Here is a 16,896-nt window from a genome sequence, read left to right on the forward strand (position 1 = left end):
CCTACCCTTATCTCCTCTACCACTAACCTAACATATTCCCACAACAAAAGTTCTGCACTAACATTTAAGAACCAGCAACAAAGGATAAATCAGCTGAATCCTTTAGCTATCTAATGTGGCCAACTGATTAGTCTCACTCCACCTCATTTGCTCTCTTTATAAAGGAGGGATAATACAGTGCATATGTTTCCCAACATAAAAGCACTTAGCATCTCCTGTCAGAAGAAAGAACTGTAGAGAAGTAAAATGAAGCATAGCATAGTCACTGTTTGGTGATCATCTGTGCCCTTACATACACAGTCCCCTTGTGAGGAGGTCCTCTGGGAGGCACACCACCTCTTTCAAAACATCAGTGTTGACTTCCTGGAGGTCTGCACTGTGGTGCTATGACTCCAGAGAATTGATACCTACCTATGCTCTTGGAAAAAAAGCAGTGTTCAAAATGTTAATCCTTGTATTAAGCTAAGTGCATTACCTTTATTTGATAATATTTATCTTAGTATTTTTTAAATGCTAAGATGACTACTTTTTACATAAATAAAACCAAAGGAAGCTCATTACAATTAATCTCCACCAAACTCCAACTAGCCTAAGGAAGATGTTTCTTTTAAATCCTTAAATTAAACACTGGTTTAAAAGAGAAATATCTAGTATATGACTATCCCTTTTGTAAAAAAAGAAATCCCACATTTTGAGCTAAAATTGGATAAATAGCTTAAGGTTATTGATTGTTCCTTGACAGGTGAAATCATGAAGCAGCACTAATCACAGCAATTATGGCATTAAAATGTCAAGAAATTAGAGGTCAGAATAACAGATAATTTTCTTCTCTATGTCATATTTAAAATTGACATTCTTTGACTGCTTCGGATTTCTGGTTGAGAAAAATTGGATGGCTTAACTTATTTTATACTTGTAAAACAGTAATTGATAATAATCTCTTTCATGATAGCCTCTGGACAGAAACATGACAGAACAGTTCTGGTGCAAAGCTCTTCTTAATATGTAAACACTAGATCTGTTGGATATTAGAAATTATTTTAATTGTCTTAAGTCTTGGCGTACATCATGAACTAGATGCTTTTTTTTCCATAGATGAGCTCAACTGGCTAAGTAGTTATTTTAAATATGATAATGAATAGTTTTTCTTATCCATTTTTACATATTAATAAAAAATTATGTGATTTTATTTATATTTTTCCTACCAAATTATGGCTGAGCAACTCCATCTTATGGCCTGCTTAGGTTAGTAATTATCTGGTCCTACAGTTTTCTACCTCCTTGCTACTCAAATGTGGTCCAGAAACCACCAATATCAGCATCACCTGGGAACTTGTTTGAACTTCAGACTCTCAGGCCGCCCCATCCTACTGAATTAGAACATGCATTTAAGGAGGTCCTAGCTGACTTGTTTGAAATAGTAAAGCTAAGGAAGTACTGCTCTACTAAAAGTGTGTTAGAATGGCCTAGTAAACTTTATTTCCCTACAGAAATAGAGAGAATGGTGTAATGAACCCCTATGTACTTATCACCCAATTTAAAAAAATTGACCTCTTATTTCATCTATACCCCCACTTTCACCCCTCAACTACTAGTATTTTCAAATGCCATATCCATCTCATCACATCTAATACACTGTCCCCTTCCCCATCCCATTGGCATCTTGGAATACGTAGGGAAAAGGATCAAGCAGACTTATTTTAGGGGAAATAAAATCTCCCCAGGCATTTCACATACATTCCCAGTAAAAAACAAACAAACAAACATTAACCTAGCCCAGTGGTCGGCAAACTGTGGCTCGCGAGCCACATGCGGTTCGTGAGCCACATGCGGCTCATGAGCCGCAGTTTGCTGCTCTGTTGACTAATGAGTTTGCTGACCACTGACCTAGCCTAAAGCTCTTATTAAATGATTTTTCCAACACTCAGCTATGCAGCCAGAGTGTGCATTTAAGTGAGTTCTCCTGATTCTCAAGTCAAGTTTTCTTTAGTCCCATTCTTTTCTAGGAATATAAAAATAACAGAATAATTACTAATGCTTATTTGTTTCCAGGATAATATTCTTCTTAGTTCCAAAGTGATTCTTAAAAATTTAAGGGATATCTAATGTGTATTTTCATTTTATTAAGCTGTGTTAAATTATTTTTTAATATCTTAATCACTTTTATTAATGTAAATTTGTTAGTCTTAGTCTTCTCCCATATAAAACAAAACAGTGAAGAAAAAAATTAGGCCATGAAACAAATTATCAAGGATATAACAAGATATTCAAATTTGTTGTTAAAATGTTTCATGATGGATATTTATTTATTAAAAGTAAAAATACCATCATGAATATTAACTGATTCCTACCTCTAGATTTAAATCTATTTATGGGTTTTCATTGTTGACACTATTACAGATGTCCCCCATTTCTTTCCCCACTTTGCCCACTTCCATCCAGTATCCCTGCATCTGGCCTTCATCACACTGTTGTCTGTGCCCATGGTATATGCATGTGTTCTTTGGCTAATCTCTTCACATTCTTTCATCTAGTTCACCCCTCTCTCCTCCCCTCTGACATCTGTCAGTCCGTTCCATACATCTATGCCTCTGGATTTATTTTGTTAGTTTATTTTGTCCATTAGATCCCACATATAAGTGAGATCATGTGGTATTTGTCTTTCTCTGACTGGCTTATTTCACTTAGCATAATAATCTCCAGATTTGCCTTGCTGGTGTGGCTCAGTGATTGAGCATAAACCCATGCACCAAGAGGACATTGGTTTGATTCCTGGTCAGGGCACATGCCCACGTTGTGGGCTTTATTCCCAGTAGGGGGCATGCAGGAGGCAGCTGATGGATGATGTTTCTCTCTGATCGATGTTTCTATCTCTCTATGCCTTTCCCTTCTATCTCTAAAAATAAAAAAAACATATTAAATAATAATAATAAAATAGGGAACTCATGCATCTTAACAAAAGGAAGATAAACAATCCAGTAAAAAAAAAGGGGGGGGGCAAAACACCTAAATAGATACTTTTCTAAAGTGGACATACAGAAGGCAAAGAGACATATGAAAACATGCTCAAAGTCACTAATCATCTGAGAGATGCAAATCAAAATGACAATGAGGTATCATCTCACACCTGTCAGAAAGGCTATCATCAACAAATCGATAAAGGACAAGTCCTGGCAAGGATGTGGAGAAAAAGGAACCCTCGTGCACTGCTGGTGGGAATGCAGACTGGTGCAGCCACTGTGGAGAACAGTATGGAGTTTCCCCCAAAAATTAAAAATTAAACTCCCATTTGACCCAGTAATCCTACTTCTAGGAATATATTCCAAGAAATCAGAAACACCAATCAGAAAGGATATATGCACCCCTATGTTCATAGCAGCACAATTTACAATAGCTAAGATTTGGAAACAGCCTAAGTGCCCATCAGCAGATGAGTGGATTAAAAACTGTGGTACATCTACACAATGGAATACCATGCTGCTGTAAGAAGAAAGGAACTCCTACCATTTGCAACAGCATAGATGGAACTGGAGAGCATTATACTAAGCGAAATAAGCCAGTCAGAGAAAGATAAATATCACATGATCTCACTAATTTGTGGAATATAATGAGCAACATAAACTGATGAACAAAAATAGATCCAGAGACAGAGAAACATGGAACAGACCGTCAAACCTCAGAGGGAAGGTAGGGGAGTGTGGGGGGTGGTAAGAAATCAAACAAAGGACTTGTATGCATGCATATAAGCATAACCAATGGACACAGACACTAGGGGGGTTAGCGCATGTGATGGGAGTGGGGTGGCCAGGGAGAGGTCAATGGAGGAAAAAGGAGACATATGTAACACTTTAAACTATAAAGAATTAAAGAAAAATAATAATAACTTATATCTCAATATCAAAATATCTACAGTTGATATTGCCAAACTGGAAACTTATTTACATGACTTCTGTTTGACAATGTGAAGTATACACATATAAGCCTATCATAAAAGGCTAATTTGCTCTCAAACTTTTAGAACAGATATGCCATTTATTTATAAATACATACGGATTTATGCTAGAAATATTGAAATATTAAATACATTTAATATTACCAGTAGTCATAAAAAATGTGTTTTTAGTCTAATTTTCTGTTACTAATATTTCTTGGTCTTCTAAGATGATATTTTCTTTGATTTTCAATTATTTTTTACCTGACAGGAATAATTATGCTTACCTGTGGATGTGCCATAGTGAAAATTTGCCCATGGTTCACTTCAGTTTTCACTTTATTTTCTTGCTGAAATATTCCTTGCTACAACAGAGAACTGACATAATAGGTCTGTCAGGAACAAACCTGAAATATATGTCTTTAACTAAAACAGCTCTAATGCTGGCTTTCCTAGAAGGTGAATTAATAAAATTTTTAAGGAAGAATATTAACCCATTCTCATCCTGATGATCTAAATGAAGGTTTTCATAGTGACAACATTGATGGCCTCTAAGCATTGCTTATGCATTCTATGAATTTATTATCCTTTGTTTTTTTTTTTTCTTTCCCTACTTCTGACTTCTTTATTTGATATGACGAGGGATATCAACACCACCCTTTGGGATCACTTGAGGGGGTTGTAACACAATGTTGTCCATTAAGTGCCATGATGCCTAACTGTCTTCATAAGAGGGATCTTCAGGTTTCTTCTGGCCAAGTATTCTGAGACATGATTAAAAATGATCAACAGAGGAGGAGGATCCAAGATGGCGGCATAGGTAAACACCTAAACTGCTGCCTCGCACAACAATTTCAAAACTACAACTAAAAGACAAAACGTCTATCACCCAGAACCACGGGAAAGCTGGCTGAGTGGAAATTCTACAACTAGAAGGAAAGAGAAAAGAGCATTGAGACGTGCACAAGCACTGAAAAGCTGAGGTACGGAGGCGCGCGAATCGGGCTGGCGGCGGGCGACTGGGAACGCTGCTTTTTTCAACCCGAAGGGAGACAAGCTCCCGATTACTCGGAACTCCAGTTTCTGGGGAGACGCGGGGGACCCAAACTCCTACGGGGAGAAGCTGGACTGTCTGCCATCGGGTTGGAAAGTGAGAGTGGCTTGCTTGCAGGGCTGCGTGCAGGAATAATTGTTTACTGCACTGGGGCGCGGGATGTGGGGATGTGGTCGGAGATGCAGAGCCAGCTAACTGGCAGCCATCGCTGTTTGCCACGCCCTAGCCTAGTGACGCCCTGAGACCCCGCCCCGCACAACCTACAAACCCACCCAAGCTCCAAGCAGCGGCTTTAGCATATGAATGGCCTGCCCTATCACAGCTTAACCTAGCAAACTTGCAGCCCGGGTCAGACAGCTCCAAAACCTCCAAACCCCAAGCAAAGAGGAGAAAACTGTAGTTCTCGCTGTAGCTCCTGCTGGGTGGCCTCAGACAGTAGCTGACATGCACCCCATTGGAGATCCAGAAGCCAGTGTACCTAGTGGTCAGTGTGAGACACCAGATTTCAACTCCTCACATCCATAAGTGACACATTCAAGAGGCAGACTCAGTGAGCACCAAAGCCCCATTGAAACAAGTCCTGCACCATAAGCGTGTCTCCAGTGCAGCAGTTCTTCCATTATAGACACAGCGGGTTCTCACAGCCAATTGGCTTGGAGGTCAATTCCTCCCAGTGTACCAACAGCAATCAAGGCTTAACTACACCAAGACTTTGCACTCTGCCCACAAAGGGGTGTACCAAGAGCGTCCACCTCAGGTGATTGGGGAGGCTGACCTACTGGCCCCTATAGGTCACCTACCACACAAAGCCACTCCATCAACACAGGGAAGCAGCAAAATGTGGAGACAAAGAAACATGTCATGAATGAAAGAAATGGAGGAAAGCAAACTACTGGACGACATAGAGTTCAGAACCACATTTATAAGGTTACTCAAGAATCTTCTAAAAACCGCTGAGGAACTTAGTGAGACCTTTAAGGAACTTAATGAGAATGCCAAAAAAAAAAAAAATGGAAAAGGACCAGTCAGAAATTAAGCATACACTGTCTGAAATAAAGAATATACAGAAACTCAACTGTAGATCAATGTATCCCAAGAATCAAACCAAAGATCTGAAATATGAGGAAGCAAAAAACACCCAACCAGAAAAAGAAAAAGAAAAAAGAATCCAAAAGTATGAAGATAGTGTAAGGAGCCTCTGGGACAACTTCAAGTGTACCAACATCCAAATTTTGGGGGTGCCAGAAGAAGAGAGAGAGCAAAATACTGAAAACCTATTAGAAGAAATAATGACAGAAAACTTTCCCTACCTGGTGAAAGAAATAGACTTACAAGTTCAGGAAGCGCACAGAACCCCATACAAGAGCAATCCAAAGAGGACCACACCAAGAAACATCATAATTAAAATGCCAAGGGCAAAAGACAAAGAGAGAATCTTGAAAGCAGTAAGAAAAAAATGGTTAGTTACCTACAAGGGAGTACCCATACGACTGTCAGCTGATTTCTCGGCAGAAACTATGCAGGCCAGAAGGGAGTAGCAAGAAATATTCAAAGTGATGAACAGCAAGAACCTACAACCAAGATTACTCTACCCAGCAAAGCTATCATTCAAAATTGAAGGTCAGATAAAGAGCTTCACAGATAAGAAAAAGCTAAAGGAGTTCATCACCACCAAACCAGGATTACATGAAATGCTGAAGGGTATTCTTTAAGAGGAAGAAGAAAAAGGTAAAGATAAAAATTATGAACAACAAAATGACATCAAATACATACCTACCAACAAGTGAATCTAAAAATCAAGTGAATAAAAAATCTGAAGAACAGAATGGACTGGTGAATATAATGAAATCAGGGACATAGAAAGGGAGTGGACTGACAATTCTCAGGGGGAAGGGGGTGTGAGGGGTGTGGGAAGAGATTGGACAAAAATCTTACACCTATGGATGAAGACAGTGGCTGGGGGTAAGGGCATGGTGTGGGGTGGGGAATCAGGTGGAGGGGAGCTATGGGGGGAAAAAAAAAGAGGAACACCTGTAATCTGAACAATAAAGATTTATTTTAAAAAAAAGAAAATAACAGCAAAAAAAAATGATCAACAGAACATTTGATAAACATTTCTTAAAACTATCTTAATTCTCTCCCCATAATTATGAGTTTTACTAAACTAAAATAATAAATTAAAAAAACAAATAAAAATAAAAATAAAATCCCTGCATTTTTTTAAAATTGGTATTGTTGAGAGTATTAAGATGTTCCATCATTTCCCACCCGCCATTGTCCCCTCCACCAGGTTCCTGCCCTTCCCCCAGCCTTCACCACCCTATTGTCTGTGTTCATAGGTAATGCATATATGCATATTAATTAGTATCTCTGGTTAATATCTTCCCACCCCCTGCTCATCTCCATCCCCCTTCCCTCTGAGATTCATCAGTCTGTTCCACATTTCCATGCCTCTGGTTCTATTTTATTCATCAGTTTATTTTGTTCATTAGATTCCTTGCTCATTTGTTTTGATTTTTAGATTAAATTGTTCATAGATAGGTATTTGTTGCCATTTTATTATTCATATTTTGTATCTCTCCCCCTCCTCTTCTTCCTCCTCCTTCTCCTCCTCCTCCTCCTTCTTCTCATTCTTATTCTTCTCCTTATTCTTATTTTTATTCTTATTCTTATTCTTATTCTTATTCTTACTCTTACTCTTACTCTTACTCTTACTCTTACTCTTACTCTTACTCTTATTCTTATTCTTATTCTTATTCTTATTCTTATTCTTATTCTTATTCTTATTCTTATTCTTATTCTTATTCTTATTCTTCTTAAAGAATACCCATCAACATTTTCATGTAATACTGGTTTGGTGGTGATGAACTCCTTTAGCTTTTTCTTGTCTGTGAAGCTCTTTATCTGACCTTCAATTCTAAATGATAGCTTTGCTGGGTAGAGTAATCTTGGTTGTAGGTCCTTGCTATTCATCACTTTGCATATTTTTTGCCACTCCCTTCTGGTTAAGATGGGTAAATTTTGTTATGTATGTGTTACAACAATTTAAACCTTTTTAAAGATAACAGAGCGAGTTTAATAATGGTCTTATTCACAGAGATATGGGCAGGATAAAGTGGATGAACAAAAGAAGCTGAATCACCCAGGGATATTTATCCCTAGTCTTGAGGTTACAAGGGAGGGGAGGGAGCCATTACCAGAAACTGGAGAGAGAAATAGCCTTGGGAAAGTGGTCACCTAACAGGAATTGTGACCTCAGGTAGAGGAATGCATCCCAGCTGCTGCCAAATTGTCAGCAGGGACCATATAATAAATACCTCACCTTCCTATCTCCTGTCCTGAACTTTCATTGGCTGAATGCAGTGGGAAGCCAGAGAGCAAGAAGCACCAGGGATGCAGTGCCTGGAGACTAGTTCTCCAGGAGCAAGGAAATGGTCCCGCTAACCTCTCTGTTCCTCCTGAGTAAGTCACTACTCTAGGATGAGCAGACTTATTTAAAGCATCCAGAGTAGGACAGCCACTACCTACTACATTAAAATACATGCACTTTCGCCATGGCTGGTTGCCCAATGGTTAGAGCAACAGCCCACACGCCAAAGGGTCGTGGGTTCAATTCCTAGTCAAGGGCATGTACCTGGATTGCGGGTTCTCTCCCTTCCCCCCACCTCATCCCTGTCGGAGCACGTACGGGAGGCAACCAGTTGATGTATCTTACATCTCACATGGATCTCTATCTCTCTCTCTCTTTCTCTCTCTCTCTTTCTCTCTCTCTCTTCTTTCCTCCCTCCTTCCCTCCCTTCCCCTCTCTCCCTCCCTCCCTCCCTTCCACTCTCTCTGAAAAAGCAATGGAAAAAATATCATCGGTTGAGGATTAACAAAAAAGAAAAAAAATACATGCACTTTAAATGAAGCACATTCTATTGTATGTTAATTGATATAAATGAAAGTTAAGTTCCTACAGCACCTCATCAATATTATAAGGAAACAACATTTAATGAAACAATGTTATTCAAAAGACCTGCTGAAAAATTGAGTGATCCTGCCACCTATGGCATTGACCTAATTTGAAGAAAATGTTCTGGATAGAGCATTTTATATCCAATGGATAGGGGTGCTTGTTTTTTTTCACATTTATTATTTGTTAAGTCAATTGTGTAATATCATCATTACAAATCATCATTGCAAAGAGGAAATAGAAAGTAGCAGGAAGATTAAGTCTCCTCTTCATTTTTTTAGGTTTCTACTAAAAGAATAAAAGCAAGCACTGGGGCAGGTAAATGAACAAATCAGACTCTACTCCTTCATATTTTCTAGCACAGTCTGATAGTTAAAGCAAATGTGATTCTTTTTAATTAATTTACCAAATATTTGCTTAAATATTCTAATAACTTTGCTGGTACAGTGTAGACTTAGGTTTAATGCAGCTGATTGTTAAAACAAAGGAAACATGTTTGTTCTTCTATTTTGTAGTTTCTATGAAAAATTAGAAGCAGTTGGATATAAAAATTTTAATATTTTATATAGTTTAATGTCTATAAAGCAAGAACTAACAAACTGAAGATATTATTTGTTTGATTTATTTTGGTCCTGTTTTTCCAGCATTAAAAAGTAATGCTTTATATAATATTGTTTTATTACAATAATACACCAGAAGCAAAGCTTATCAGTTAAAATATAGTCTGCCATTAAGTAATCTTTTCTTTAATCTTGTAGACTTCTCAAAAACCCATTGTTTTTGTTTTTCTATTTGGTATAGAATTGGTAGACTAGGAGATAGGACAGAAAGATGATATAAATCACATATATTTTTAGTTTTATGTCTAAGTTTTATGGTTTTTTTTTTGTACAAAGAATAGTATCTACTTTAAAGCAGTAACATGAGATCATTTTGTTTTAATAAAATTTTTATTTTATTTTCTCCATCACCATTTATCCCCTCTATGCCCTCTTCCACCTCCACCCACCCTCTTACGCCCTGCACACACCACACTGTTATCCATGCCTATGAGTTCTCTCTCTATTTTTCTGTTTTGCTCAATCTCTACAACACCCCCAACCCCCACCCCCATCAGAGCTGTCTGCCTACTCTCTATCTATGAGTCTGAGTAAGAAATGTACAGCGAGATAACATAATACTGAGGAAATTTTTTGAAATTCCTTCCCTGTGCTCCCAAGTAATCACTTTTACTAATTTTTTCTTGACCTTTCTGAAAATCTCTGTATATATAAAAGCCTAAGCGACCAAATGACCAAACAACTGGTCAACCAGTCGCAATGGTGCACACTGACCACCAGGAGGCAGATGCTCAATGCAGAATCTGCCCCCTAGTGGTCAGTGCTCTCTCACAGTGGGAGTGCGGCTCAGCTGACCGGCGGGCGCTGGACACCAGGCTCATGGCTGGCAAAAACAACTGCGATGGTGCAAGCCTCTCCCACCTCCGTGGCAGTGCTACCAAGCAGCAGGCATAGAGAGGCTGGGATGAGCCGAAGTGGTGTGGCTCTGGGCTGGGCTCCTCCCTGGCCACCTGCTGCTTCACGCACTACTACATCCCTTGGTGGATGTCGGACTGCCAGTTTCGGCCCGATGCCTGGGGCCAAAACTGGCAGTCTGATATCCCCCGATGGGTCCTGGATTGCGAGAGGGAGCAGGCCAGGCTGAGGGACCCCACCAGTGCACGAATTCATTCACCGGGCTTCTAGTTCTTAATAATTGACTAGCAATGTGGACATAGTCTGATATTTTGTATTGTGAGTAGCATAATCTGAAGTACTTCATAAAATGCTGACTTTTCTGGAAAACAATTTTAAAAATTGCACACACCAAGAAAAATAGATAAAACTGGTCACTTGACAGCCACCTTATTAGCTTCCTCATACTGTCTCTCTCATAGCACTTAGACCTGATGGCACTTCATCTGAAAGACAATACTAAATAACACTTATAAAAAAAAATTAAAAGTTGTAAAGTTTCTACAAATTTAACCAAATCTGGTTAAATTTAGCTGCATTGTGGAAAAGACAAGATTAACTAAAGTTTTTATCTACTACTAAATATAATGAGAGGGGAAACGCACACTCATTCACTTAAAAAGTAATTTTTTCTTTTAGAATTTTTTGAATGTATTTGAAGATTGTTCTGAACTTTGACTTACTGTTGCTGCATTTATTGTTACCTTGGCTGTGAGGTCTTTCATATTAATAGGTACACATATAATATCCATACCCCACGGCATATTTTCTTCCTCTTCTGAAGATTTAATCCCAGTTACATATCTTTATTCATAAAGGATATAGGATTTCCTTGGGAGGGAAGTCAAGAAGGAAAAAAAAGCAATTAAGCAAGACATGGAGCAGGTAAAGGAATAAGGCACATGTCACAGCTACGTGCAGCACATATGGCCCCTCATGCAAATAAAAAGGCACCCTCTTTAGGAGGATGGATTACAAAAGGTGCTGCTTTTTCTGGCCATTGAGGTAGATTTTATCCCTCATTTGTCCCCTAACTAGACACTGTTGTACAGGGCACAGATGACGCAGCCATACATAGTGGAAGATGACTAGCGAGAGCTTGTGAAAAATAAGTGAGAAAACAAAGAGAGCTGGATAAAAGTTATATGTCATACATTTGTATGAAATCTGAAAATTACACTGTTTGAATTCACTTAATTTGTTCCCTTATGCATAACTTAGTTCACATTCTTCTTTGCTTTTCTTCCTACTTAATTATCATTAAGAAGTCATTCTACACTACAAAAAATATTTGATATTTAATGCTGTGGACTAGCTAATTCCTACTCAACATTCATACCTCAGTTTAGCCCTTTTTCTGAAAGTCTTTTTTCTAACAGCCCTACTGTCCCTACCTCCTACTTTTACCGAGTCTAATATACAATCACTCCCCTTGGCTCCCTGGCACTCTGGGCTGGCCTCCACTGTGGTCCTTCTATCTGCCACATGCCCTGATTTGCTAACTCATCTTATGACCTTAGAGGGTGAAACCTTCCTGAGGTAGTCTGGTATCTGATTTTGTATCCCTTGGCATAGAGTAGCAACTTAACAAACCTTTGTCAATTGTTTTTGTGGTACCGAATTGTAAAAAGTAAAGAACTCTAAGTTTTCTCTACTACTTTCCTTCTTCTAGGCAACCTTTCAGATTTTGCACAAATACCCCACCATTGCCCCACTTCTAAATGTAGCAAATACTTTTGGACTCTGTAGGACTAAATCACAGTCCTGACCTGCAGTGATTCAGACCAAACAGTCATGTGAAGAATTGTGTTGAACTCCACAATAAAGAGGGGTGCTGTGAGAATACGGATGGCATTCATTATGATTTAGAAAGTCTGGGAAGGAGCTAGAACCCTGCCCAAGATTCTCCTGAAGGGAGGCGTCTTCTCCCCCATCAGGGAGTAGTTAGAATAACTGTTCCAGGGCTATGCTCCATTGGTTGCACATCCTTGTGCACTCTTCCTTCTTGACAATAAAGAAGACTTTGATGGCATTTTAAAAGTGGGGGAGCATAGGAAACACATGATGGGGGAGCAGGTGAAGAAAGTAAGTAGGTGCTCACTTTCCATTCATACATTTTGGTAATGACAAGAAACAGAACTTAGGAGAAACAGCATGCTCTTTCAAGATTGGAAAGACTTGTATTTTTTTAAGCTTCACCTAAGGTTATGTTTTTATTTATTTTAGTGAGAGAGGAAGGAGAGAGAGAGAGAGAGAGAGAGAGAGAGAGAGAGAGAGAGAGAGAGAGAGAGAGAGAGAGAGAGAGAGAGATGCTTTGCCCCAACCAGGGATCCAGCCAGCAACCTGGGTATGTGCCCTGACCAGGAATTGAACTCGCAACTTTTTGGTGGATAGGACAATGCTCCAGCCAACTGAACCACCTGTCCAGGGCAAGACTTACACATTTTTAAATTAGAGGATAAGGAGTTATTACAAGGCAGAATTACAAGATACCTAAAAGGTAATTATTAGAATCAGAACCTTTAGATCACAAGGAAAAGGGATTCAGTTTAGTGACATGTTCAATGTATGAATAGATGGCTTAATAAAAAGGTGAGATTGATCACAACTTAAAATTTATCCTGATGCCATTTGAGATTCATTTAAGACATATGTATGTGTATTCTACCTCAGTCCAAAAAGGATCAGAGACAGGACCCACTGAAGAGAGCTGTTTGGAAGATTTCTGGAAATTAAATCAGTTTCATATTTTCTAGTATAATTTTAATACTTTTCTTTCAGAAAAACATTAAAGTCAAGCAAAGCATGTTTGTTGATTCATTCCTTTTAGGAACATTGAAGTTGCTAAGAACCTGCTAAGTTAAAGGCACTAATCCAGATATTTAAATGTGTTTAATTTTATCAGTCTCCCTAGTCCCATCCTGGTCCTCTTTCTTGAGGAATAAAAGTACAAGCAATAGTCTCTATTGTTAGAGAGACTTGAGCTCTTCATTATACATTGAGCTAGGTATTAGACATTTTCTAATCATGACAGCTTTAACAATAAAAGTACTCCTTTTTTTCAATAATTCTCATGAGTTTTTTATTAATAACGTGAACCTAGCCAGAAATGATCACTTCCCCATTATACAATCATAAATCTTGCCTTGAGATGATAAAATATGCTGTTATCGTTTGAGTACAATTAAGGTAAATAGTCACACTTTGCATATGTGTGGACACCATGCAAATAAGTGTATACATTAAAATTGGGCAGCACTTAAAAGAGATTTAATAATTTATCCTAATGCCTCTGCAAGTAAAAGAACCAAAGCCCCATTTATGCTAAAATCTGGCAGATAATGATGCATTCATGGTTAATATTGCTAGTAAATTTGAAAATTCACACTTTTATTGAAAAGTATTTTCTTGAATTGCAGCCTAAGAGGACAGGTTGTTAAATTTAAGTACTTTATAAATGAGAATTGTAGCTAGTGATACGATTAATGGCAGTATTGTGTTGAGAGCCATCTACCAACTTACCTGCACTCAGCAATGATTTTCATATTTTACTTTTATGTGCAACAAAATGGCACATTATTTAGGGGGCAAATTAGCATGGTAACAGAGTAATGATCATAGTAAATAATGTGGTTCTCCTTGTTGAATTAAATTACATATAATATTTCAGAAAATTACTTCCATTAGTCTAGCTTAATATATTGAAATATTTTGCCTGTAGAATTTACATATAGAAGATATACTTAGTTCTCAAGATTATCTCTTTGACATACATACAATAAAAACTATACAGTCCAGATAATATGGGGTCTAAAATAATTTTTATTCATTAGAAGCCTTAAAATCTCATTAATATTTCCATCTATATAGGCCATAATGAAATATTGCATAGCTCAGGATGGTCAAATAATGGTATCCTCTTTGGGTTAGTTTTCTCTAGAATTTCAGAAACTTTTTGAAAATAATAAATTTATACCTTAAAATAATATTCCAGGATTCATCTTAAAGCAGCATAGCATGTTAAAATATATTTTTGTAGTGAACGTTTTGCTACATTTAATCATCATACAAAAAACTTAGTGTTATTTCTACTGATTGCCTTCTGAATTTATTAGAACATGTGATTTTTCTAAATTATATTTTGTGTTGTCTGTGGACTTTATGTCTCATTTCTTTATTCCCATAAAGATTCCAGAAGCTTATTTCATTAGAGACCTTCATACATTCCTTCTTACAAAGGACTTTATTGAGGTATATGTGTTGTATTTAGTGTTAATCAGGTTCTTCTGTTCTTTGGTCTTTAGCTGCATGCATGTTCTCACAGGTTAACATTTCCACAATTAACCCCAGCTTCTAAGTCAGAATAGTGACTTGGTTAGCAGAAGCACATTTGGAAGGAGATGAAAGCTTGTCTACAAAATACTAACACTTGGATGACTCTGAGAGAAGAGCACCCAGTGAATTTTCTGGATTTCCTTCATGGCTGACTTGGGATACACTTGCATTGTCAGAGTGTTTTGACCTCTCTCATTGATGCCTATTGATTATGACAATCACTCCCCTTCTCCTGCAGGCCATGGAGGCACAGATACAGAACTTTGGACAGACACCATCTCAGTTACTTATTGAGCCACATCCGCCTCGGAGCTCTGCCATGCACCTGGTAAGACATATCAGCTTGTTGAAATTTTCTTTCTTATAGCTGGATATAGATAAAATAAGAGAGTTATTTTTAGCAATGTTTTTAAAGGCTTCTCAATATATTGGTTAACTCTTTACCTAGATATTTACTGATACCCTAGGGAGAAACAGAGAAGAGAGTACAGTTCTTACCTTTAAGTCTTGCTGAAGCTAGCTCAATTTGGGGTTCACAAAAATAGCCATCTTCTCTGACTATCTGCCTCAACATAAACTCATTCATACACTTACAGTCTTATGTACACCCACACCAAAATTAGATTCAATTTATAAATTAGTATGAAAAACATATAAATAAAATATATTATCCAATTTAATCTTTTTGGGCAGTAGTTCATTTTAAGAAAAGATATATAAAAGTAATTTATGGTCACCACAGAGTGGCAGTTGAGCAGAGGGGTTAAGAACAAGGACTGCAGAGCCAGAGGTGGGTGAAACATCATCTCCGCCACTAACTAGTAAGTGACTTAGGCAAGGTATATTTAACTTCTCTTTACATTTCATCATCCCTGAGAGTTTCATTACTCAATATGTATGCCACTTAGACCAGAAACTAGCATGCAATAAGTTCTCAATAAACATTAGCTGGTGTCATCAATAATAATTAGCTATTTAATTTAAGTTAAATTTTCCTTTTCCGTTTGCAATGGAAAAAATAATACTATTTTCATTTTTAAATTTCTTTATTAAGGTATTACACATGTGTCCTCATCCTCCCATTAATCTCCCAACCGCCCCCCCCAACTAATGCCCTCACCCCCCTGTTGTCTGTGTCCATTGCTTAGGCTTATATGCATGCATACAAGTCCTTTGGTTGATCTCTCCCCCTTACCCCCACCCTCCCCTACCTTCCCTCTGAGGTATGACAGTCTGATCAATGCTTCTCTGTCTCTGGATCTGTTTTTGTTCATCAGTTTATGTTGTTCAATATATTTCATAAATGAGTGAAATCATGTGATATTTATCTTTCTCTGACTGGCCTATTTAACTTAGCATAATGCTTTCCAGTTCCATCCATGCTATTGCAAATGGTAAGAATTTCTTCTTTTTTACCTCAGCATAGTATTTCATTGTGTAGAAGTACCACAGTTTTTAATCCACTCATCTGCTGATGGGCACTTAGGCTGTTTCTAAATCTTAGCTATTGTAAATTGTGCTGCTATGAACATAAGGGTGCATATATCCTTTCTGATTGGTGTTTCTAGCTTCTAGGGATATATTCCTACAAGTGGGATCACAGGGTCAAATGGGAGTTCCATTTTTAGTTTTTTGAGGAGACTCCATACTGTTCTCCACAGTGGCTGCACCAGTCTGCATTCCCACCAGCAATGCACGAGGGTTCCTTTTTCTCCACATCCTCGCCATCACTTGTCGTCTGTTGATTTGTTGATGATTGCCATTCTGACAGGTGTGAGATGGTACCACATGCATTGTCGTTTTGATTTGCATCTCTAGGATAATTAGTGACTTTGAGCATGTTTTCATATGTCTCTTGGCCTTCCATCCATCTTCTTTCCAGAAGTATCTATTTAGGTCCATTGCCCATTTTTTGACTGGATTGTTTATCTTCCTTTTGTTAAGTTGTATGAGTTCCCCGTAAAAGTTGGAGATTAAACCCTTATCAGTGATAACATTTGCAAATATGTTCTCCCATGCAGTGGGATTTCTTGTTGTTTTGTTGATGGTTTCCTTTGCTGTACAAAAGTTTCTTATTTTGATGTAGTCTCATTTGTTTATTTTCTCT

General features: G+C 37.9%; 1 protein-coding gene across 9 annotated transcripts in view; it reads left to right on the forward strand.

Moving 5' to 3' along the window:
- NBEA (neurobeachin) overlaps positions 1 to 16,896 on the forward strand; it is a 954,039-nt gene that overhangs the window by 896,829 nt on the left and 40,314 nt on the right. For all 9 annotated transcript variants that reach the window (XM_080658500.1, XM_080658501.1, XM_080658502.1 and 6 more), the window contains one exon: positions 15,028 to 15,117. In XM_080658500.1, coding sequence (XP_080514626.1) covers positions 15,028 to 15,117 — 90 coding nt within the window. The remainder of the gene's footprint in view (positions 1 to 15,027; positions 15,118 to 16,896) is intronic.

The sequence above is a fragment of the Plecotus auritus genome (genome assembly GCF_963455305.1).
Source record: "Plecotus auritus genome assembly, chromosome: 3".
Lineage (NCBI taxonomy): Eukaryota > Metazoa > Chordata > Mammalia > Chiroptera > Vespertilionidae > Plecotus > Plecotus auritus.